The sequence below is a fragment of the Perissodus microlepis genome, chromosome 7 (assembly GCF_051167445.1).
Source record: "Perissodus microlepis isolate ML-2025 ecotype Zambia chromosome 7, ASM5116744v1, whole genome shotgun sequence".
Lineage (NCBI taxonomy): Eukaryota > Metazoa > Chordata > Actinopteri > Cichliformes > Cichlidae > Perissodus > Perissodus microlepis.
In genome coordinates this window covers 10383163-10409839 of record NC_140467.1, presented here as the reverse complement: position 1 = coordinate 10409839, position 26677 = coordinate 10383163, and the positions used below count along the sequence as shown (strand labels likewise).

The 26677-nt window shown below is 41.4% G+C and overlaps 1 protein-coding gene across 1 annotated transcript in view; it reads right to left on the bottom strand.

Annotated features, from left to right (window-relative positions):
• Window positions 1-22701, bottom strand: part of igf1ra (insulin-like growth factor 1a receptor) — a 79044-nt gene extending 56343 nt beyond the window's left edge. Inside the window, exons 1-2 of the mRNA XM_084933344.1 lie at window positions 21503-22701; window positions 13078-13644 (exon numbers count right to left, since the gene is read on the bottom strand). Of these exons, the coding sequence (XP_084789470.1) occupies window positions 13078-13644; window positions 21503-21608 (673 nt within the window). The 5' untranslated portion in view covers window positions 21609-22701. The remainder of the gene's footprint in view (window positions 1-13077; window positions 13645-21502) is intronic.
• Between the last annotated feature and the right edge of the window lie 3976 nt (window positions 22702-26677).

Below are 26677 nucleotides of genomic sequence, written 5' to 3'. Positions count from 1 at the left end.
GTTGTTGCACTTAAAAAGAGGCAACAGCACAGGCTCTCTTTGCTGTGCCCCGAGAGGCCGCTTCCTCCCACCGCACCGGAGCCAAGAGCTTAAACACAAGCTTGTGTGCAGCATTTTCTGACACCCGCAGGCACTAAGCGACGCGCCAAATGCAGATGTGTCTGTCTCCATGGCGGCACAGAAGAGCTCACTGGGCAGAGCACGTACTTACATGCTAGGAAATAACAACCCCCTCTGATATTTACATACACTCCAATGCAAAACAACACTGGGCTAGTGTCTGCTGCCATGTGGCGTGAATGGAAATACACACTTACTCAATTGTAATATACGATGTTAAAATTTGTTGGGAGCAGACACAGATTGAGTTTTAGGGATTAACTGTGATTTTTCTTTTTTGTGCATCTACGCACAATTAAGAAAAAATAACAAACATAAAGATAGCTAAAAAAAAATGAGCCACACATTTGAATTAAAAAAAATGTTAAATCCCAATTCCAAGAGCTTAAATTAATCCTGCAGTGGAGGCAGTCACTAGAAAAGGTCACATTCTCAGGGGGTATCGCTGCCGGTCTTAAATATTATGTTTACTTAGGCAAACACGCCTGTACCTCAGCCACTTTGGGCTTTCACTTAATTAAAACTCAGTGGACAGAAAGGTGTAAAAACAAACCATTCCTTGATTTGAGATTCTACATGACAGCTTCTCAGCAGGCTGAGGTGTGCAGGACCTCTACAGAGATACAGAATACTAATAATACCACAGAGTAGGCCAGGGTCCAGCATATCTGACTCTACATCTACGTGCCAGTAAAGCCACTGGTGCCAACACAGTGGCTCACAATGTGAGCCATTCACAGAGTCTGTGCACCCACTGTCCTTACACACAAAGAGGAGTCCTGCTTCATCACACGTATCAGATGGCCACATAGTTTCAAAGACAATCCATAATGCTCTCATTGACCTCATCGTTCTCATCAGCGCACACCTAAGCAAAAAAAAATGTAAAAAAGTAAATTTCTCTCCCACCTCACTCTCATGTTCCAAGCAGGAATAGTGCACTTTTATTCCTCTTGGTCATTACATTTTTTTTGCTTTTATCCGGGATGTGGAAAATAGTAGGAGACCCAAACTGACCGATCCGTGAAAAGTAAAAAGCGGAGGCGGCACAGTGTGTGATGTAAGATGCCGGGTCTGTCTGATTCCACGGCACTGGCATGCTATGTAAAGATACACTGGAAGAACAGCAAACACCAGTTTAAATAAGAAGAAAAATGATGAAGGAGAACAGGTACTTGTAGTACAGGTAGTTGTTATTCAAAACATTCAAAACATAACCAGTTAGCACACATAAATACATAACCATCATAACCAAAAACTCCACAAAGAGAAGCATCAAATGGGCATTTAAAGGTCAGCTTGAGTAAACCGTGCGGAATGCTATAAATTAAAAATGAAACAGCAACACTGAGGACAAAAACAGACATTCAGCAGGTTTTTGTTCTACTTCAACTTGAAACGGGTCAGCGTCGACCGAGTGACTGAAAGGCTAAAAAAAACCTAATTAGTAAAATGTCGTAAAATAATTTATCTGAAAAGGAAAAATAGAAGACAAAGCAACATTTATTAGCTTTGTGTTCATTTTCATTTTGCAAAATCCCAAAGTTGTCTAGAGATGGAAAAGTTCTTTATTGCGTCATTTAGTGCCTGCGGGTGTCACAAGTATATTTATTATGTTTTAAAAAATGAATTACGTGAGCCATGAGTTCAGCACCTTGTGATGCACCTCGGGCAAGCCGAGACACTCACCAACCACAGAGCAAAATTTTACTGTGGGTGTTGTTCTCTCTTACAGCCTGAAAGCGCCGTCACTGGGTGGCCTTTCCCTAGCAGTCACCACGCTGGATCTTCACAGTACTTCATGAAACTCCTGTTTAACGGCATCACTTTGGATTCAAACGCTGCTTTTCCAGGAAAGACCTACGCTTAACCTGCCCTGACCCTGTGTCACTTTTTCTGTGGAAATGTTTTGCACTTTATATAACTTTTGTACGACTCATCTACTCTTGTCTGAAAATACCTGCGATCGATTAAAGTGTTTTGTCACAGGCTGGATTTTCTAAAGCCTGAAAACAGAGAGAAGAGGAGATACTGGGGTCTAGTTCCTTCTCAAAATGTTTCAATTACAATATCCTGAAAAGCTGTTCCGTTTTTTTCTTTCTTCCCGCGATGCTAAAAACATGTTGCCTAACCCAGCTCTAATGGAGATGATGTAAACACAATGAACCACTAATCTGAAAAAAAGAAGCCATGAACCAGAAGAAAGGGGAAAGAAACCTTTACATGCGTCGATTTGAGCCTGAGGAAACTGTTCCTTAGTGCAGATGAATGACTCACATATGCACAGCAAAAACATGCACGTCACACCGCTAATTAAACAAAAGCTATTTTTGTCTGAGCACGCTATAAGCACGTACATATATACAGTGCATACAGTAGGTACAGTACATGCCGAGAGGCAGTGTCACACATCCTTTCTCATCCATCTTTGGTCCCTGGTTTATTTTCCAGATGACACACATCTGGAGGTGGTGGTTTTGACATTTACTTTAAACACGAAGCCGAGTATTTTGAGTTAATCTTAGTCCTTTAAAAAGTTGCTGTTGACTGAAGGACATGCTGTTATGAAGAAAACCGCTCTTTGTGGGGGGGGGGGAATGTTAATGGACGGATTTCAAAACAAGCTCGAATTCAGTGGTTATGATATTCCTAAACAGGAAGTCCGTTTGCAGTATTGAAAAAGAGACAAAGGGGAAAAAAAACACACTCTGAAATCTTTACTGTAAATAAAACATACAGTGGAAACAACGGCCATTGAAGGCCCTGCCTTCTTAGAACAATCAGGAACAAAACAGCAGGAACAAAAAGATTTCCTAGTTTTGTTGATCCTAACCAAAGAAAAATAAATAAAAGTTCCACTGATGTAACGCTCGCATATATGAAAAGGAATGTGGCCTTTTGCTTTATGCGAGGCTATTTTTACGTACAGAAAGAGCAACAATCCAACGTGTTTGAAATGGACTATGGCTCTTTTTTTTCCTGTCTTTCCTTCCCAGCACCACACTAAGGCTTCATTCCTACCCACTAAAATATATACTGGTCAAAAAAAGTGAAGGGAACACATAAATTACACATCAGCTCTTGACAAATGGAATATTGAAGGTGAAAATCTTTACTGACAAACAGTACATTGTGTCTTTTGCTGCAAATAAAGTGACAATATAAACAGTAAATGGAATCCAAAATCTTGATTATAAATCACACCAAGAGTAAAAGTTAAAAATTGCCCAAGTGTTCTCTTAATTTTGGGAGTTTTTGTTTTCCAAGGAAACCAAAGTTTCAAGGGTTTGTCTGAAGACGAGCATCAGTGTCTTTACCTCACACACAGGCAGACCAAGGGAGACACAAACAAAAGGGCTGGAAGTTAATACCATATATTATGCAGGGAGGTAGGTGGAATGCAACAACAAGCTTCTTACAAGCAAGTACATGCCTGGACTGGAAAAGTGCTAACAACAGTACATATAGGACAGAGCAACTTCTCAGAAGGGTTGAGAAACAGACCACAACTCAGTGAATACACCTGCAGGGTCTTTTTTTCCCAACTGGGGTGAAACAATGGACGTTGACTTACTCATCCAAAGAAAGCCAAGCACTTTTTTAAAACCAGATCATACATAAAAGCAGAGGTGCAACAGAACAAAAGCTTAAGCTGGGATGACAGAGGAGCGCCTACGCTGAGTAAACGAGTGTGAGTAATAAAATATGAATGACAATGGGTGATGTTTACATGGAGACTGTATGTTTATCAGCCACAGGGAGGAGCCTGATCCACACTCAAGCGCAAACAAGGCCTGCAAAGCCTTTCTGTAATTGACGCAGTAATGGGGGTGGGTGGTGGTGGCAGGGTTGAACTGAAGTCCCGACTGGGACTTCAAAGGCGCGCTGGACGCTTATCAACCACTGTGCGCTCGTCAAACAGAAGAGGATGAAATAGATGAAAGGAGAGCTAATGCACCTCCTCTTTTACCCCTAACAGGCTGCACTTTCTGCTCGATCAGCAGACCTCATGAGCCAGGCTGTTATAAGGAGGATGCACAAGCGCGCTCGGACCAAAGCACGCATACACAGCGGGTCGGTTGGCGCACTTGCTGCTGAATTAGCAAAGCCATCACTCACCATTTTCTTAACTTTTAAGCCAATAAACATAAGAAATCGGTAAGTGCTATGGATGAAATCATGACAGCTACTGAGCTCAAGTGTGCTGTCGGATGACAGCTCTGTGAAAAGACAGTATGTGGGCATAAAACATTAAAGCGTACCTTGTGCCTAACTTCAGCCCTTCTCTGTGGTTCACCTTATACCCCACCCTATCCCTACAGATTCTCAATAATCTTTAATGTCCTGCAAATCTAAAGCCAATTTAGTGAGGATGAATGAGGTGAGTGGCATCTCCCAGGTGACGCGGCCTTTCCCTTCCTTTAAGCAGCGAGCAGAGATAGAGCTGCAGTGCAGAGCTCTAGAGACCTCTATATTTATCTGACACAGTAACAAGCCGCTGTCTGACTGCTTCATAGTGCAATACAGCTGCAGAGCTTTCTTTCATCCAACAACCCCCCCCACCGACACACACACTCACCATCCTCCGCACTCTACATCCCCTTCTCGGACATTGCTCTGCTGTGGTCAGTAACTGGGAGGAAATCAGCGATGATCTAGCGACATGTCATCTCTTTGAAAGCTTTTATGAATGAAACTGCATTTGCATCCACGCCTGCCGGAGGAGGAAATACAGCGAATCCTGATCGGAACTTCACACGCTGCTGGATTTCAGAAGAAACCATAATTCAAAGTTGAGAGCCATAATTCATCTTGGGGGCCACCCTGATGCTAACAAAGCACCAGCTGGTGATTACTGCTTTGGAGTGGCCCATTGAGGCGAATGGCCAAGGAGCTGCTGGTCTGCCAAGAGAACCATGCCAAGAGGGCTGGAGAAGGCAGAGGAGCCCCAGCCACCTGTGCCCATTAGGCTGCGCGTTGACAACTGCACTGGACTCCGGGGATCTCACCCAAACAAGACGAAGAGAGGAAGGGGAGGCAAAAGACAGGGTCAAGGTCATTCTAAGCCACTGACAAAAAGCAGGCTAATGACATTAGACAAGTTAAGACTCCTTCATTGATTGCTGACACTGAACATTAGATGGGGAAGATTTTTAAAGAGCCAACCTTATCCAAAGTTTGGTTCAAACTTCTGTAATCTAAATCCTCATGCTGGTAAATAGGGAACTTGAAATAAGGCCTGAAAGGGAAGTGTGTGGTTGTCAGAGGCATTTCATCTAGCTGTATAATTCATGAGGTTTCCTTTGTAATTTTATTATGTCCTTTCATCTCCTCATTGTACACATGCTCCGATAAAGAACAGACGGCAAATCACCACTGGCACGCCGAGGCCTGCTTGATATCTCCTTTAGAGATAGCGTACGCACAAAAGAGACACGTACAAACACAACCATAGGATCCGTGATTCATCGTTAGTTAAGCAGCTGCAGGATACAAAACGGCTCTTAGTAATTATACATGTTTTATATTTTTATAGTTTATAGAAGTAATGGAAGAAAACAAACAGAGGCCAACAGTTTTTAAAGAAGCACACACATTTTAGCCATGTGTGGTGAGGAAGGTAGACAAGAGTAGCTCAGATCCTCCTTTGGTCTCCTCGCCACACATTTAAAGGGAAGAGAATAGAGGACCAGTGTTTCTGTGACCTGAGTGAACCTACCTAACTATTCTGGCAAGAAAAAAAAAGGATACTCTTCTCTCTCTCTCTGTGGGATGCCAGCATACATCCTCACCTCTGCAGGAGAGATTTGTCAGCAGGAGATTTTGTTTTTTTCCCCACTGTGGAATTAACCCATGCTCTGAGCTTACTTGCAGGCATGGCGCATTATCTCCCAGGAGCCACAGCCAAGCCAGCCTAGCATGAGTAAATGGCTGCTGTGGCCGGAGTTATAAAGAGGGATAGAGCTGAGGCAGGCAGGCAGACAGAGGCACAGTTAAGGCACCGAAGGCAGGCACAGGCAGCAGACACAGGCACTCATCTCTCGCACCTCTCAGAGAGGCGTCGCTAAGAGGTGGCGATAGCCCTCATCCCGTCCTGCCATTTAGAGCAGGACTGAGGGGAACCTACCACAGAGCTGGGGGTGGGTGGGGGTGGGGGTGTTATAGTATTGAATGAATACTATGAATACTATGAATGAGTAGTGAGAGCAAAGGATGAGTCACAGCTCCCGAGCTGCGCAGCCACAAGCCAGCAGGCAGCCTAACACTAGAGGAACTGGGTGGCTCAAATAGGCATCAAACAGGCTGGAAACACATTACACACTGGGCTGACACTTACACAGGCTCTCTCTCTCTCTCACAAACACACACACACACACACACACACACACAAACACAGCAGATACAGTCACAGTGGGCACAAGTTGAGGAAAATTTGTCAAAAGCGATGGCACGTGAGAGAAGAGAGCATATGTCTGTATGTTTGGATGTGAGTACAAGTATGTCAGTCAGTCTCTTTGGAGCCTGGCAGCGAGACACACAGGTCCTATTTTGGTCAATCAAGCAATCCTAGGAAGCGGATCTAATCTGTCAGTGCTTTGAGAGGAGACCTTTGTAGGCCACAGAGGACAGGAGTCAGATAAACTCACAGGGTCAAGCATTAATAGACAATAAGCCTTGCTGTTCATACATGGACAATAGCACACTGTACAGCCGTGTCATCATGACTCGGTGAAACTTTGCAAACTTGCAACCGATTCTAAATAACAGAGAGGGACACTGCTGTTGACATTAAAAGTTAGTAAGAGCAGTCAACACGTGTCTGTGGCTTTTCACCACTCTTGGCCCAAACAGCAAAGTGAAATAATATAGGTTTCAATTTTGTCTTTGCATGAAACTCAAAACACATTAAAGTCTGAGGAAAAATGAATTCCTTTCTGACCAATCGCAACACGAGCCCCTCGAAAGTCCAAAGGCAACCAATAAAACCAATTGAGCAGAACAACTATTTGTAACCAAGTTGAGTTTTACTTCAACAGGGCTCAGGTTCTGGGTACTCGGTGAAGAAGGTCTCTGTTTGGGCTAATGCACCAACATCATCTGCAAACGGGCCCTGAGCATGACATTTATGGATGTGACGTGGATGGTGGGAAATGTGGCAAAGGCCATGAGAGGCGAAAGAGGAGAAGGGAGGGTGGGTGATGGGATTTAGATGGGATGACAGCGCAGAAAGACATGTCAACTGCTTGTAATTAATATCCTATCAGAAAAAACCTAATGATGTATTGTCAAAAAAAGAAATTCAGATATGATTTATATACTGTAGCAGCACTGTGTATCATGTAATGTCAACAATTAAAAACACTGTAAACGTGCCACAGCAAATAAACTGTCTCAAGGAAAGCAAATAACAATTTCACTAAACTATTCTTTTATCTAATGCTAACATAACCACTGACTGTCAAATGTGCTTCAAGAAGTCAAATAAAATGTGAAGACAATATAGTAAATAAAATCTAAAAAATCGATGCCTGATAAATTCAGAGAAGACAATATACTTTCCCATGTATCACACACACACGTGCAAAGAAACCAATTAGTAACTTGTTTTTGCTTCTCTTGTCCTTGGTTTGAAGAGACATCTGAGAACCCAGAAAACAAAGGGCTGCTGTAAAGGGAGCTTTATTTGCTATTTAATGCATTTATTTTTGTGACACCATGGAGTTATAACACTGTGAATCAATAGTATCCTGATCTCATGGGAAATAATAGGGGCCATGCACAGTGTGCCAGCAGGGTTGGAGTATGTTGACTACATTCTCTTTTAGTTCTTAGTAGAAACCACACACAGGCACGCTCACTCCTTTTGGAGCTGTGGTGATACAGTGATATAGTGAACATGGCAGGAGACACCAAGACAGATGGGACTTTTCCATGGTCAGTCTGGTGGCTTTAGGATGGTGGGAGTGAGTGACTCTCCTCACTTTGTCACCAGCGCTGGCACTCCGCCCAAGCTTTGTACAAACTGGAGCAAAGCGCAGGCAAGTAGTTTGTGCCCAGTGGAAACAGCGGATGTACGGGAACTTGTCATGGTGCTGAGCATGCCCCCAGGAAAGCACTGGATTCTCAAGACTGGTATTTGAGCTGTTTCCTGTGCCTGTAACCGCAGGACTTTGATAAGCTCCAGAAGCCATTAAATATTCAAAAGCTTCGTTGTATCTACTGTTGGATGTTGGTTAAACAAAAGAAGGGGGAAGGCACGATCATATGAACTTGGCTCACTATATTACACAACAATGGCTGCATACACCAAACAGACCACACACACACACACACACAAATCAGTTTAACTCTTTATTATTCGAAAAGCACATAAAGTTTCTCCACGGCTTTCCATGTGTAGTCCGCACACAGCCTCTGCTGTGTATTTCCCCCCTCTTTATCCCCTCACAACTGCAATGACTAAGCCAGCAGGAATGTCTACCTTATATACTTAAAGTGGCAGACACAATTCTACTAACTCCATGTTACGAGAGGTGTAGAGATCAATAAATCTAGTTTATTCTTTGCAAACCCACCGTAGAACCACTTTGCACAAATGTATTTAATGAGTGGTTATTTCCAGGAAATTTGAATTAAATTAATCAGCAGAGAGCCAGGAAAACAACCAAAAGTAAACTGGCTAGTCAGTGTGTAACCGTACTGTTACAAAACACCAGGTATGGGCGAATTTGGAGAGGTGGTGATTAAATCCCTGCAAACACTAAGGTGTTAAATAATCATTGTTTGAACATCCAAGGCATAACATTAGCTCAAAAATGAAGTCAGGCCAACTTCCGAGTCATTTTCTGAGCCATCTGCTGGATTTTTCCATGGAGCAATAGGATAAAGAAGGTGCAAGCACTGATAAAACGTGCAACCTTGACATTATCGTCATTTCCTCTTAATTTACCAAGCGAAACATCTATTACTGAAAGACTCAAACACTGCATACCACAGAGTTATAATTATTGGTGGAGAGATGATCATTATGCACTGTTAGAGACCAGAGGCCCATTAGAATTGAGATTTCAAATACTCAAGGACCTAACACCGTCTGAAACCCAAGCTTTGTGACATTTTATATTTTCCTTAGTGGAAATGAAATACTGTTTACTCGTTTTCAAAAACTACAGGACTAGCTGTTTAAAAAAAGCACTTTCGACTTATTTTTAAATGGCACCGTTTTGACACGTTTAGATAAGACCGACTGAATGCCACAGTCAGAATGATTCATTTTGCTCTTTCTATTATATTTGGGGAAGGTTTGCGAAAACTTAACACCATTGGGGCTATTACTCATCAGGAAGAAACATAGATCGCATCTGCCTGTGAGACCTTGCTCTACAGTAAAATAGTGGTTTTTGGGGGGGTTTGTTTAGTTTTTTTTTATTAAAAAACCCACTTCTGTTGTGAAGTGGATTCAGGTCAGAGCACTCAGGCCAGAGATATCAAGTAGGTCTTTGGCAGAGAGAGAGCAAACATATTACTAAATGCAAAATAATGCAAAGTCTCCGAGACTGGTGCAAAGCTCTCCCAACAGCCAGGGCTCCAGAGCAAAGTCTGTGGTCTCCTCATGCTAAAGTTTTGACTTACCCTAATGTCCCACTACTCTTAAAAACAATAAATAAATCATTATGACGTGCATTTGTTAATATAAAAATAAAGCATGGCAGACGTGCTGCTTTAAATTAGACAGGGTAAGTTAAGGTTGAGAAACCAGACCGGAGTGCCTGCAAGGCTGAGCATACCATAAATTAATATTCTATTGCATAAAGACGTGAGCTATGTGAGAACCAGCGGGTAAGAGAGTGCGTGCCTCCCAGTGGAGCTATGAAGACTAGCCGGCCCTAAGACCAGCCGTGACTACAGCGGCATGCTTAGTGTTCATCTGCCTATTGACTATGCGGATTTGGATAAGGTCCAGTAAAAAGCAGGACTGTCTACAGCAAACACAGAGACCTGAGGAGGACATCTGAAGCAGGTCACACTTCTTTAGTCATGGGATCCCCCATAACTCAAAGCAAGCAGCTGGCAGCGTGGAAGGAGCCAGAGTCTCGCCAAAAAAGCTTGGTGGTTCTGACCAGTGTGTGTGTGTGTGTGTGTGTGTGTGTGTGTGCGTGTGTGTGAGTAAGTGCCTTTCGACAAGTAAACAATGAAGAGATATCTGACAGCCGGAGCTGTTAACAGCCCCTGATAAGCCCTGCAGAAAAGAGTTAGGTGAAAATAGAAAACGAAACACCAGCAGAACAACTGACAAGGACAATCAGAGATGAGACTGAGACTAAGTGAAGTGGAGAACGACAGTTAGGAAGACGAGAACAGACAACATATACAAAGAGGAGGGAGTAACAATGAGGAAGGCAGAGAGGATATACGAGGAAGCATGGGGGTTATAGATGAGTGGGAGGAACGGGGCCTTTTTCAACACTCTGTACACTGCCCTTCAGCGAGACGTTGGCATTGAGCTTGTATACTTGACATTTGTCTGACATTTCCCCTCCATGCCCCTCCTCCTGTAAACAGCTTCTCTCCCTGCCACTAAAAGGCACCCAGAATTTCTGCTCCAATCTGCACTTCTCTGCACAGTCACTCCTACTCACGTCCATCCTGTCATAAATCCAGATGTAACGCAACATATTAAAGCTCACTTCTGAGAAGCCCTGGTCTAATTCACCCAAACCTGGTGTGGGAAACAGTATCTGGTGAGCGGACAAACATTTGGAAAGGCCCAGAGGGCAAAGCAGTGAGCTAGGCAGACATCACTCCCTCTTCATGTTGTGTAATTAAAGAGGAGACCGGGCTGTATTGACTAGAATACCACTGCATGCCCTTGAAGGAACATCTGTACTGGAGAAAAACAAGGCAATTATACAAAGGGGCGGAGGAAGGAGGAGAGAGGAATCTTAAGCGGGGAGGAGAGACACATCAAACCTTTATAAAAACAAAGACAGGCACAAAGCCTGGAATATTACAAGACATCACAGATCTGCTCTAGCTTCATTGTGTCTTATTTTTGCCTCAGTAACTCCTCCTTTTTTACCACTGTGTAGCTAAACCCAGACCCTTTATCTGCAGCCTTGAGACCTCAAGGCCTTCTAGATGAATGCTTTTACCCTGACCTCGCCTGGGCCTCTGAGAGAAGTGAACTGGTTCAAACAATGCTCCGGCTCTGCTTCTCAAGTCCGCTTTGTGAGAACAACAGAGGGTTTCACCACAAAACGCCACATAGCAGCTAGTGTGGGAAGAACAGACGTGACTAAAAAGTCATCACAGGCGATTTGCACCTTTTACTATGTATGGTATTTGTAAAATATGCCCATTTAAGATTTCAGTGTTTTCGAACAAAGACAACCATACAAAACCTTGTTCATTTTCATTGTGTATCGATCAAAGGGCTGATAACATACAGAGAGCACCAGCAGGTCACAAAACGCACACAGTAAACACCATTGCTTTCCTATAGAGATCGACTTGGTCAATAGGAAAAAGCAGCAAGCTTGATTTCCACTGTTTATTCTGAGGTTCCCTGAAGGGATGAAGGACAGGGGTGTTTGTGACTTCAAACAAATCCTAGCACCTGCACAGATGCCTTCAAAAATGGGCAGGGGGAACATTAAAAAAAAACTGTTTTCACATAAAAATGTCATCATGTGCTAGTTTTAGTTGCAGATGGTTAAAAAAAACTCAAACCTCTGACGCATAGATCGATGAGCCCTTTTGTAAATGTGTACCTGACTCCAACTTTGAATAAATTTTCATGACCTGTAACTGAACTTCAAACCAGAGACAATGTTGGACCAAATCAGTCTTCAAGCTAAGCCTTTATGTTGCTCCCATCTAGAAACCCTTATAGTTTTAGGACTGTATCTCGCATTTTGTGACATCATCTGCCCGCAGGCAGGCAGAAACACCTGACAAAGTAGTTGCTGGAATATATAGGTGTCCTCCAATACCAAAATTTCCCATGATCATAAACATATAAACAGGTGGAGACCCAAAACGTGCAAAAAGTATTGCAAATGGTAGCAAACAGCAATAATTACTTAAATTCATGGAAAGAGTGGGTGAAATGTGTTAGACAACAACAACATAAAATTTCTCCAAAAAGCCTCTTTGCTCATCTTTTTGGCCTATAAAGACTCGAAGTGGTTGACAGAGTTGTTTTGAAGAGGCATGAGACGGAAGATCTACTTGTCCCAGTTTCTGATCTGAAAGCACAAACTGTCTCACACTCTAAAATCTGTGAAAAAGACAGTGAAGATAAGTAATGTGACCACAAGGTGCTACACCCGCCTGCTGTATGGATGCACAAAGTATCAGATATTCATAAATGAACTGACTCAACTCTACAGAATGGAAGGAATTTAAATGCAATGAATATAAAAAAATATGACCCTCCCCTGAACTGTTAAAAAATGCATGACCCTACCGCAAGGCCAAAGTTAAACAAGAATTACCCTCCCCCCCTTATTTTTCAATATACCCCTTTTCATAAATCGCAAAACGTCCCTCAGGCAAATATTTAGCTGACATGGTCCAGACAGGTAGACTACCTCATTTCTTGGCAGGGCAACTTTAACCTCAACTGAGTATGCCTCTCTAATACCTGGTGCTCTATATTGCAGCCATCCTTCATTCCACAAATAGCCTGATCTAAAGACAAGGTCTCTGTAACGAACAGAGAGGAAATGTTTGCACTGGCCCATGGACAATCTGACTGCCTGACGGAAATGAAGGAAAAACACTGCATAGATTCATGGGATTTGTTCACTGGTGAAGAAATTTACAATTTCATCATGTTTGTGATGCTGGAAACCTCCGAGCTAGATCAAAGCCACGTCCGCTTTTACTCTACTGCAGCACAAAGCATCGCTCAAACATCGCCATGATGAAAACTACCAAGGAGTTCAGGGTTACCTTTCTGGCAATGGTTGGAGGTCCAGCAGCGGTAGTTACGATTGTCATTGAACGTCGTCTGCTGACAAAGAGGGTTATCCTCCATGATCCCCGGGCAGACGTTGTCACATTCCTTTGCCTTCTTGTTCCCGTTGATAACATTGTTGAACTCAGTATTCATAATAAATGACCAGTCCACCGAGTCCAGGTAGCAGAGCTCAGGGTTCTTTTCAATCCTCATGGCCCCACGGGTGATGTTCCTCAGGTTGTAAAGCCCAATGTCTTTTAAGCTGGTCATCTCATAGATCACGAGGGCGTAGTTGTAGAAGAGGTTGTGCCCACGAATGACGCTCAGGTTGGGGAAGAGCACACTGAGGCTATCGAGGCCCGAGACACGAAACAGAAGCAGGTAGCCGGTGATGACGGTCAATTTCGGGAAGCTGACGGAGCGGAAGTCCTCCTGCTGGCTGTTGTTGCTGGTCTTTTCGTTGATGAGGAGGATGCGCAGGTAGCCCTCCACCACCGTGCAGTTCTCAAGACGCTTAAATTGATCGATGTCGTTTCGGAGGTCGATATCCGGGCCACAGACTGCAACACACAGAAAACACATCTTTACTGTTTTCTTCATTGAGAAACAAAGAAAAAGAACAACAGAAGAGTATTACAGTACATATGCATCATATACACAGTTTCACCAGTGTTCGATGGGAAATACAGCCTGGAGATTGTGTATGCCAAAAGATTTCCACGTAAGTAATCTTCTTGAAACATATAATCTTGTTAGTACAGTAAAGTTGGTACTTTGCTGGCAGTTTTTCATATAGGAAAAACAGCATGTTTACACCAAGTTCCTACGCTGCATGAAAGAAATTAATTTATTCTCACTGCTCTCTCAGGAAAGGAGTTTTTAAGTGCGACACGGGGGGAGAGGTTCTCACCGAGGTCAGCTGAGGTGAATGCATTTTGAACAGGGTGATGAGAGAAAAAGTCGCTTACTTTCACAATAAAGTGCGAGAGTTAACATGTTCATACATCTTTTGTATCATATCAGACACAAACCCGGCATTTCGTTGGAAGACATGTGGTCCTTCACCTCAGATAACCCCAGCATTTAAATAAGCTATTTCTCTGTTCTCGGAAAACAGCACTTGAAACCACAAGGCCTGGAGCATCCCTTCACACCGCACACACACCCCCCCATATGCAAACAGACAGAGAGACAGGCAGGCAGATGCACACACACAATAAAAAAACTGCATTTTTTATTGATGATAATCGGCTATCCTATTAATTGTGCAAAACAGCAACTACACCAAGGGAAACCTTATCGCAGTGAAACATGCAATTACATACATGCTGTATGCAGTTTTGGATGCACCAAGTTAGTCATGTCTGTCCCCAGGCGACAAGGTGTCGACAGGTTTTGTCAGAAAAGCAAAAAAACATGCTTCCATGGAGCACTGGAAGTCATGAGTCACTTCACAAGTAACAGTCATCAGTCAGCATGAAAATAAAATACAAGACAGAAAATAGATGCTCAGCCAGTCAAAGAAGAAAGCAAACAAATAAATAAATAACTCTTGGTCCTATAATGACACAAAGGAAATTTATAAAGCAAATCCTGGGTATATGATTATACTTAGATATGACATCTGCTGTACTTGCCTGTTCATGTAACATCCTACATTGTTTTCAATTCTTTGTGCACACTGAATACCCTTTGAATACCCCAATGCAAGAAAGGTAAATGCTTCAAAGTAGATTATACAGTCTCACTTCTTCAGCACCTTTGCAAACTTTATTCAAACTTTTATTATTTTTAATCATTTCATAATGTATCAATCTGTTTACCAATTCACTGTTTTTCTGTTCATCAGTTTTCTTAAGCCAACTATTTCGTCCGTTATCACATAATTGTCTTTTTTTAACTTAGCTATTTAATCAGTTTATATATTACTTTTTACCTATTTTAACATTTTATTCCAGTGAAGTTAAAATAGTCCATTTTTAATTCAAACATCCATATTTTACCCATTTCCCCTGACTATTTCGTTCCATTTAGTGATTAATTTTAGAGAAACTGACTATAAATCACATTTTTCCCTATATAGTTTTTTCACATTCCTTCATACAACAGCTCAAGTACTCTCCGGGGTAAATACACCAGTGTTTGGGAATCAACTGTCAGTCAAAAAGCTTAAGAGAAATCTTCTGTGAATCTCAGACAAAGAACAACTAATTCCCTTGCATTGTATGTTAAATCGTTATGAAATCAGAATATCTTCTAGTTGCATTTATATATATTTTTTAACAGTGTCTAAAAGAGGGTTCAACAATCAGCTCAGGAAATGCAATGACATACAAGCTCTTAGGTTAAACCTGTTATGTTCTTAAAGGCGCTTAAGACACCGTCACCGTGTCCACCCAATGAGGCAAACAGACATGTTTTCATTGTCTTGTCAAAACACTGTCTACTGAGAGCTAAAGGATAAAGAAAAGAGCTAAACAGTTTCCACTCCCAGCACGAACACTATGCCTCCAGATTGTTTTTCTAGACTACAGAACAATGACATAGAAATCTAACAAGCATACAAATAGTTCTGTTAGTATATTAACTTCACTTTACTCATGGTTGTTTTTCTGAAAAGAAAAAAAGGGAAAAAAGCCACGTTTGATGTGCTTCATTAAAGCTATTCTACCAAAAATAGAAATTGCAATCTTTATGGGGGTGAACGGGCTATATTTGTTCCTGCAGGGGTGTTTCACATGTCCAAATTTAGAACGGAAACAATTACTCCAGTAGAAAATAGTATTTGCTTTCCCCAATCAACACCAATGCCCCTGGGCTCCACTCGTGAGCCATCGAGCTGCATGTCTTCTTTGTTTCATTGAGAATTTTCTTCCAGCTTCTCCAGCAGCCGGGGGAAAGAGGGAGGAGGGGTGGAGCCACTCAAATACAAAGACTAATTTGTTTGTTAGTAAAGAGAAACTCTAGGCTCCACTTCCTGATGGGGGCATTAATAAAATCAGGAGGCGTCTGGCCAGGGAAGGATAAGATTTCTGCCAAGAATAGCTATCAGGGGCCATCCTGGTGTAAAATGGCAGCAAACAGAAACCGCTATGCAGTAAATGTCTTTCTGAGTGCCGTCAATACAAAGCAGATTTACGCTCACAAAGAAAGCCAGGAAGAATAAAATGAAAGGAATTACACAGACCTCCTCTTTGTGATTCCCTTGTTCTACTCATTAGGCATGTTAAGTACCAGGAATTCCAATCGTTTCCTCGCAAAAAGACCGAGAAAGACGTTGCCTCAAACTAAGCCTCCAGGATTCTCCGATTCTTGCCAGTCAGCTCATTTGTTGCGAAGACAACGATGCTTAAATAAGATTAAGACACCAAATCCTTTATTCATTATTACATACACCAGATACATTTCAGCAACAGCGTCCACATAACACGATAACCCCAAATAACACGCGTCTCCTTCTCTCCTCCCGTGTATCTTTGCTCTTCACACTGCTGAGTAAACACACATATCTTCACAGCGGGATGGGATCCATCGGCTCGTGTTTATGACTGATAAACCTTGCCCTGGCTCTCTGTGGAAATGTCATCACACAAACACACGCACACACCAGCACAAGCACGTGCACGGTCAAACGCGTCCCCGTCGAATGAAATCGAGGCAAGTGGCCGCCGTTTATCTCAGCTTCACGTAAAATCAGATTCGGATCCAGTAAACATACCTCACACGTAAATAAACGCCATCTCGGTTTTGGCTGAGAGAAAAAAATGAGATAGCAATCTGGGACCACATGCTGTGCTGTTTATCAAAAGGCCACAAACTGAGCTTTCTGGGAAAGCACTTGTATTGCAACTGTATCCTTTATCAGACATCCAGCTGTAAACTCCGGGAAGGTTATTAGGGAAGACTCCTCTTCCCTGTGTTTATTTTGAAGCGATTTTAAGGGTCCCGAAAACTCTGTGACCCCTGCAGTTACTGACATAAAGTTGTTGGTGGGCTCTGTGCGAAGTGCAAGCAGGGATGCATAGAACTGTTTCCATTGTGGATTAATCATTAACTATAACACAAAAATAGGAAGAAGAACAACAGTCTTAAAGTAAATTGTAAAAACAGAGCATGTGGGCAGAAAGAAATGTTTGCAGACTTTAACAGACAACTTAAAATACTCAATTACCAGTCCGCTGACTTCCATTGATTATTTTGCACTTCTTGTTATTTAAAATCTGCATTTTTTTTTATTCTTATTTGAATTCCAGAAAAAAGCCCATGTTGATCATATCGTGTTAACTACCACTTTTATTAGTGTGTATATATACTGAGACCAAGTCTAGGTTAGCTAAGATTTCGGATTTCCCTTTCATTTAAGGCCAATCATAAAGGGTCTGGTTTTATTTTCAAGGGTTGCCTAGCAACCAAAGCCACTTATAGCAAATGATCAACTTCCTGAAATTGTGTTTTTCAAAATTATATGAATTCTCAACCAATAAAATCAGTATGATCATTAAAAGGTTCAAACAGTGAAGGAGTTGGCCACTTTGCTGTCCTATCCCCTCACACCTGCCACATCAACTGGCTCTAATCCCCAGCATACTGGAAGTCATCTGACCAGCAGTGTGGTGGACCGTGTCCACTCAGTGGACCTTACTTCAATCACTGTGGCTCAGATTTCACCAAAACCCCAAATGGTAACATTACCCATCACAACAACTCTCAGACAGGCACTCCCCCTCACCCAGAATGAGGGAAGAGGGCAAGAGGTAACAGGCTGTGTTTACATACACACTGCACATGCTCAAAACAGCAATATGAATTTGCAGTGATGTAATTTCTTTAAGGAGGGAGTGTGAAAACCTACAGAGAATTTGAAAACTTGAAAAATGTCATCAGAAGGATTTTGATTTAATGTCTAGAAAAGATTGATGTAGACAATTTGATGTCACTTCTTGTGATGGAGCTTAGTGCTGACGGCCTCAGCCTTCACCACCTCTGTGGTTTGAAACCAGATGTGACGAGCAAGAAAGTTTTACCTGACTACGAAACCGAGGGGAACTGCACACTGATGTGGTAAAGATCACTCAGGCACAGTTGTTTTTGTATTAAAAGACAATGACTTTGAGGTTTCAAGTTCATGTCTCACCACTTGGCAATCATCTTGGCACCTTTTTGGACACTTATTTTGAAGAGTTACCTAAAGTAATAGTATTTTAACTGTTCACCTGATTTTGCCCCAAAATACAGTTTTAAAAATATATCTTTTTTCATTAGTTCTTTGACTGTCAGCTTCACTCTACAGCCTTCTGGTCTGTGGCATGTATAAAGAAAATGACCTACATAAAGGAATATAAAGTAAAATGCAGTGTTATGATCTTTAGTGTTTAACACTCAACAGATTAATATGAGTATAGAAAAGGCTTCTTGTAGACATTCTGGGATCCTCCGCGCCACAGAGGATAGATCAGCACTCTTTTTAAACAAACAGCTTTCAACTGATAAAGCGAGTGCCATCCATTAGAAGAGCTAACATTTGCAATCATCATCTCGCAAATTGTAAAATACTCTACGGACCATTAAACCGGCAGCCAATGATGATGTATGTGCAGTCGGACGGATACTGCATTTGAGCAAATCCAGTGACATGCCACTTGAAATAAAGTGTTTAATTAAGCATTGTAAACCTCAGCTGGCAGCCTGGAGGAGCGGTAGGCCAGCATTTGACTGCACTCTCACAAACTAGCCCAGTGACACACTTTTACATCCTTACTCAGGGGCACGCCACTGACTCAGGCTGCCACGCTGAGTCCTGCTGCAGTACACACTCGATGCTGCACAATAAACTTGCATGTGTGCACACAACACAGGGCTGTGAACGCTTGTCACACTCTTTTGGTGCAGTGTGACTAGGCATTCCTGCATCCAGTCTCCAGGAAGACCTAAAGGAAGTGGGGGGGGCTTTATGTAACCACAAAGTACACCTTAGAGTAGAGTGACAGCAATCAAATCTGAGCCACTTACCCCGTCATGACAAAGAGTGCTGAACTTCAAATATGCCATACCCCAAAGGGAAAAGTAGGAGGGGTGCCTGTCAAACACAGTGTTCACTGATGCTTGATTATTTATTCCGTCATTCAGGTTTTTTCCTAATCAACATGTTCTTTCATAAATAACTGAACAGGAACACTGGTGTACCCGCACGGATCAGGACAGCGGGTGCTTGTACTTACACGACCCCACTTTTGCCAGTGACATATCTATTTATAACTCTAATAGCAGTGGTGCCAAGTGATGAAGTTAAGCGCATCAGTCTGCATACGAGACCGCTCCGTGCGAACAGCACAAGCCAATAAAACAGTTCACAAACTCACTACTATTCCAATCAACAAAACCAAGTCTGTTTCTCTTTCAAGAGTATTTTTGCACAATCTATTTCCAAACACCGAGTCTCTATCGCCCTCACACACTCCCTTTAGACTTTTAGAGACTTGTTTGCTGCACATTTCGACGCCATGGCATGGAAAGTTTACTGTGGCGAAAGTTAAAAAGTAGTTTAATTGCATTTTATTGGTGTGGACAGATTACAGAAATGAAGAGAGCAAAGAAGGTTTTTACCCCCTTGTGGAGCACTGGAAATTCTGTCCCTCTACAACCCGGTGAAGTAAACATCATCCTCGAGTGATACATTTGCATCTCTAATGTTGTCCGCAGCCTTTGTTATGAAATTCTTTGTTCCATGAGTTCTGATGTATTATGCACCACAGAGAGCCGAGATCTGAGGGCAACTGCCTGTCTTCCAACCCTCAGATGTGCTTGTGGCCTTCAGAGGGGGAGAACATGACTGTGGTACGACTACCGTGTTACTTTTATTTTTCTTCCATTTCCATATAAACAGAGGTCAGACTATCAGTTTCCTTACTTATCAAGATATAAAGCATATGCAGCGTAGCTGACAAACACACTCAACTCAAGCACAATTAATGGGCTCAAAGCAGAGATGCAATTAATGTGAGGCGGGCAAAAGAGCAACTTGTGGTGATGGGTGTGCCAAACAGACACCCAACAGCAGATCATGATGATATGATAAACTGAAAGTTTTTTGGAATGCTTAATCCTCTCTATCATTCAATTTCTTTAGTTTTTTCTTTTTTCTTTTTCAAAAACTAATTTCTTTGGGCATTTGAAGCAGAAGCTTTTGCCTTTGAAAACCAAGACAATGAGCCATTAGATATAAACACACTCCATACAGCCAGTGACTGGAGAGGGAACCCTCTTTGACCCCCATTGATCAGATGTTCTATTTTAGCACTGGCAAAAAGCAGCCTTGACTGTGGCAGCTCTCAGTACATTACACAGGATTAGATCAGATTAGATTTATATGTAGATATAAACAAAAACAGTTTTTATTTTATATGATTTATCATCCTATTCTAAATTTAAACCATGAAAACAAACTTTTACATCAATCAAAGGCAACAACAGTGGGCAGACTCCTGTGAAATTCTGCCATTTATAAAACTGAATACTTGGGAATAAACTGAATACACTGGGTCCTACAAACCCTTTTGATTTTTTTTTTTTACTTTTCCCCGCCTTTAATGGTTAATTAGCATCAAGTGCACACATTTTCACGTCATGCCAAAGAAAATTAAAACGTTATTTGGATAGTTAGTATAACGTCAGCGGACATTTCTTGCGTTTTACAAAAGAGCACGCTGTTAAGGCTGGATTTATGTGCCTGGCGCTGCTGTATTTCAATACTTTCATTAGTTAACAGTGCACAGATCTATACAAATGTAACAATGTTTCACTTTTTTATTTTTTTAAATTATATTTAGATATATAGGCACTCTTCTGGCATTTTACATTTTAAGAAGCAAGGGATCGCCAGATTTAAAAAAAAAAAAAAATTGGCTGTTCGTGCGCAGCGACGCCACACTACGAAATGTAAAATGGCCACATGGTCGTAGTAACCTTCAGCTCAGCTCCCTGGCTTCATCCCGTGCTTTCTGGATGTCTAATGTCAAAAATCACACCGGTATCTGCTTCCATGTCTTTACGCGTTTCTCAAAAATCATGACAGTTTCATCAAATAAGACGATATTACGCACAACAGTGACTGTATCTGGTTAAATGCGCGCATCAACTGACGGCAGCTATACCACATGGTCCTCTTCAGATAGCATAAGTAAGGGGCACAAGTCGGTTTTGTCGCATTCCATCGTTTTGTCCAACTACAGGTATTCACTCTGATTATTTTGCAAATAAAAACAATAACTGCAGCTAACGCATATCCTCCACTAGTGGGGAAAAATGCGTTTATGCAAGAGGTTAAACTGGGTTACAAAAGCAAATTATGCCTTTAGGCCTATTCCTGCTCAAGCGACATCTTCTTCATAAAAACAATATTGATTAGAACTAAATACTTACTCTCTCCATATGTGGACCATATGCAGATAGTGGAGACAGACAGCATCAGACCCCAAAACAAGATCGGGCCACCCATCGGTGCTTCTGATTTTACGTTCCTGAACATTCTTCTCCTCTTCAAGAAAAAATAAAAATAATGAGAGTAAAAAAGGAAGTAAAAATATTTAAGTTGTGCACATCAGCTCAATAAATCAGAGCCTTCGCACAAAAAAAAAAAGAGAGAAAAAGAGAAAACAAGTGCCTCGTAGCCCAAAAGCTTCTGATATCCTGATGCGTGGTCGCTTATCTGTCTGGATTTGCTCTAAACATATATATAAATGTGTACAAAAAATATTTAAACGTTGGGGGGTGGAATACTAAAACACTCTGCTATTTTTGCCAGTCACAGGATGCTTTGACGTTGGCTGGTATGGCACACAAGCCATGATTTTACTGAATAAATGATGGCAATCCCCATCTTCATTCTCCATCTCTTAAAAACAGCATGCGCGTAGCCTACACAGCGCGACCAGGCCCGTTAATACAACAAAAAAAAAAAATCAGACTTAAATCTTAGCAGCCTTTACCACCATAATAAATTAAAGCCAGTGTCGCTCACAAGAATCCCCCCGTGTGAATAAGTGTGTGTGAGGAGGTGGTGGGCTGAAAACGCGTACAGATCCACAGGGGTGGTGGCTGTGAGGTTGAAAAATGAATGAAAAACCTGTTTTTCCGTATGCTATTCAAACAGCAGGGTCTATCGACCCCCCCAAACCAAGCAGTCCTGGCTCGCAATGAGAAGTTGCTTTTAAAAAAAAACAAAATCAGCAAATTTTCAGCCCCTCAGCTCCGACTTATCTCCGCCGTCAGTCGGGATTTGCAACTGAAAGAAAATACCAGACTTGTGCCACGCAAGAGAATGGGTCTCCAGCTCTCCAGCTAGACGACCTCGGCTGGAGTGGGGAGGGAGAATATGTCTAAGGAGTTGCTCTCCAAGAGTGTTTCTTGTTTTGCCTTTATAGCTTCGCACAAAAGAGAAAAAGAAAAACTCCCGTCGCGTGTGTATCCACAGGCTGAAATCCCACGGTTCGCCCTCGGTTAAAGCACACTACGGGTCTCCGCCGCTCCTCCGTGGAATCGCTGCTGTAAACAAGAGTCGGCTTCTCTCACACAGAAACACAAAGTGTTACGGATAAGGTGGTCGGGAGCAGGATACAAAAAACGGAGCGGATTTAGACCCGGCGTGTCTCGAACGACGGGGCAACCCAAACAAAACACACACACCCCAGCCGGATGTGAGTGGGAACACTTTTCTGCTGTCCCAGCTTCTAAACTTCATGTCATTATTCAGAACAGTGGCTCCCATGTTATTTAATACACCTTACCCCACAATATGGGCCACTAATTCCGTCATACATTAGCTAATTGTTTAACTACTACTTCATTAAGTATTTCATGTCACTTAGTGGACTCTTTCATATGCGTATCATTAGGTTTAGTCAGATATTTCGTTTCTGCTGTTAGTTAACAACTTAAGCTGTTCATGCGGCTGTTTCAGATCTTAAATATTTAAAAGTGATCATTAAAACCACTAGTCATACCTTTAGATTAAGTTTTTTACAATATTTGAAACATCTGTGGCTCCTCCCACTGGGTTGCTTTGACATTATTTTGGTTAATCCTTAATTTTTCTGATGCTGTCAATTCTTTACATTAAATTGTGTTGTTTGTTTGTTTGTTTGTTTATTTGTCCTTCTTACATATTTCCTGCATCCTACAGAAGTACTCAGTGGAGTTCTTGTAGAGCTTTTGCTTTTAAAAGAAGCAAACAAATTGTATTACCTTTCCCTGAGTTGATCCTATTTGTATAATTCAAATATCCCAGTCATTTGAATTATATTGCCCACATAAGTGGTTTTCAACCTGAGGGCTGGAGGCAGTTCTCGCCCATCTCACCAGATTTCCAGCACATTTTTTTTTACTCTTCCAGTAATGAAGACAAATGAGTATCTGTGACATATTTATATAAATTGGGCATTTTGTCTGTGAGGCAATAACTGAAAAGGTGGTTTGTTTTTAAATGCCAGTTAGGTCATTTTTTGTAATCATTATTTTAAGGTGGTATAGCAATAAATGTTATTTTGTGTAACAAACTGAAGGTTAGTTCAGTGTAAGAATTTGGCTTTTAGGACAGAGGAACATGCACAAAGTTATTTTTTTTATTGTCAGTTAATGTGTCCTTTGCCTAACAGAGCTTTGAAACATTTATCTCAGTCAAGGTTAAAGAAGTTTTACATTTTGTAAAAAGAATTAGGTGGGATAAAATACAACGTTGTTGGCACACAAATCATGTTATCTCAGATGGATTACTTCAAAGAGTGCACATTGTTGACTGAATAACTTTGTGCTCCAGAGCGAGTCAAAATATTACAATGTTTACAGTTACAGTGAGAGTTTAGCCCTGAAGAATTTTGCCTTTGTTTTATTATCCAAGTACAGACACATCTTATTTTTCTGTTTAGTTTAAATATGCATATATATCTTACTCCTCTGGATTTGTTCATAATATTTTTTTCAAAAGGTGTAAGTAAATAAATATTTGTGAATGATGTACTAAATAAATATGTTTTTCTTTGTTGTAGGAGGGAGTGAATAATTGTACTGCATGTTTCACTTCATTTTAGCTGATTAGATTATGTTTGGGTGGTTTCACTGGTTGCTAACATCCTCATAGTTACCCTTTATCACCGTTGGATTTCACTTGTAATAAGAGGTACTGACAGGTGATGAAATTAATTTGTAATACTAGCTATATTTCCTACAAATTTTTCTTTATAATATGCATTTTGCTGGGCTAAAAACAAGATCGGCAGGTCTGCTCAATGAAGTGAAATGTGGACTTTAATTTTTAATGGCTTTTAAACTCGTCTTTTCGCAGATCACTGCAGATTTGTCTAAGATTGAAAGGATCACTTTCGAGTAACTCAGCTGACGACTCTTCTTATGTGTGACAATGTTTCATATGGTTCAGAGTAGAAATCTTTTACACTGTTCTGTTCATTAAACTGTGTGATTTAATACACTTTAAGGTTTGCAGGACTTCTGGAATACAGGGACGACGTTCAGTGTTTTGAAGTCTATTTAGTGCTCAGGAGCTGTACCATAGGTTACGCTGCGCACTATCGTCACGGGTAGGGTAAAAAGTAAAATCCGACATGGACATGTATTCAAGCGGGGACTTGAGTTGTGCTTTTATCTTTCATTCATCCAATACACGCAGCAGACAACGCGCGGTGCAAGGAGCGTGGTTATCGATCCATCCATACCGCACAGCATCCCCTAACTGGGGACCGGTGAGCCTAACTAAGGTTAACTCCAGCGGACATTTGTAATTAGTTTTCATTTTGAATGAAAGCGGGTTGTCTTTTATCTCCTTGTTCCTTTGCATTTTGATGTACGAACGAAATTAACGATGTCGTTGCAATAAATACTATGAACTATGAATTATAAACAGCAGCATCACTGATCTTTATTTGGGGAAAGGAACTGCTGACTTATGCTTGCTTCTCATTGTATTTTCAAATAAAGCTACATGCATTATAGTAAGGGAGTCCTTTAGTTGCGTAAATATGTGATATGATATGAAAATTAGCATACTTTATTACAAAAACAATAATAATAATAAAAAAAAACCTCACATATGTTTGACAATCGTAAAACTCCGGACATGTACTGCAATGTTTTCTAATGAGAAGCGGCGCTGTTTTTTTCAGTTACCGTATGGTGCTGTGGTTGTTGAAAAGGGTGTTTAGTTGTCGCCCTCTGCTGGAGAAACGTGCGTATTATATTAAAAGTATTATGGAGAAACTAAGTATGCTTGTTCCTCTGCTTGGTAGCGTAGATCAACTCGGTGTATTTAGGCATGTAGATGTCATGAAGACGACCTGCTGATGTTGAAACCAACCATCAGAACAGGGAAGAAAGGTGATTTAAGTGACTTTGAATTTGTTGGTGCTGGTCTGAGTACTAAGGAAACTGCTTATCCAATTGGATTTTCCCACATAGTCATCTCTGGTGTTTACAGAGAATGGTTAAAATGAGAAAACATCCAGACAGCGACAGCTCTCTGTTCTCTGTGTGAAAATGCCAGAGGTTTAACTAGAACAGCCAGATTGCTTTGATTTGATAGTAAATCAACAGGTGGCAGTGTAGTAATAGTGGATTAAAAGTTAATGGGCACATTTTAAACCCTTTAGTGCTACGTGAGAATTGTTCAAATGCCAAAGCCTACCTGAGTATTGTTGCTGACCATGTCCGTCCCTTTATGACTGCAGTGTCTTTATCTTCTGATGGTTGCTTCCAGGAGGATACCACGCCATACTACAAAGCTCTAATCATCTCAAACTGCTTTCTGGAACATAACAATCCACCAAATAGAAAAAGCACCTTTGGGATGTGGTGGAAAGGGAAAGTTACGTCATGGATGTGGAACCGACAAATCTGCAGCAACAATGTGATGCTGTCATGTGAATATGGACCAAAATCTCTGAAGAATGTTTCCACTGTCTTGTTGAATCTATGCCATGAAGAATAAAGGCAGTTCTCAAGGCAAAAGCAGGTCTAACCAGGCATCGGGAAGGTGTACCTATAAAATGTCTGGTCTAGAATTCTCTATTGACAGTTAGGTTTTCCTCAAAGGAGACTCATTTCTTCAATGCCTGTTTCTGTTTTCTCCCCAAAGACTCCCAAAAGATCAGAGCACTGAGGAATTAGTTGTTGATAGAAACCCAGCTCCAAAATTGTGATGTTTAAAGTGTCTTTTAACATGAGAAAGCAAGTACAGAGTTTTTAGAACATAAAAAGAAACCATGAAGTTTCAACATCAGCTTGTACGCAACTAGATCTGTAAAAAGTCAGCTGCAAACATGTCAAAGGATACTGGTCATTACAAGCCATGTGGCAAACTAATGATGATATTACTGCCCACAAAGGTTTTTGAGGCTGTATGGGAAGCCATCATTAGTAACCTATTATGCATTGCACATGGATTATAATATGGGCTATAGAATTTTAGTCACATTACTGTATTACACACGTTGCCACAAATTGAAAATAAAATATAAATGACAGCATGTCATCAGCCCATTTTCCCGCATCCTCCAACTTAAGCTTTCCTATCCATCCATTTGTTACCAT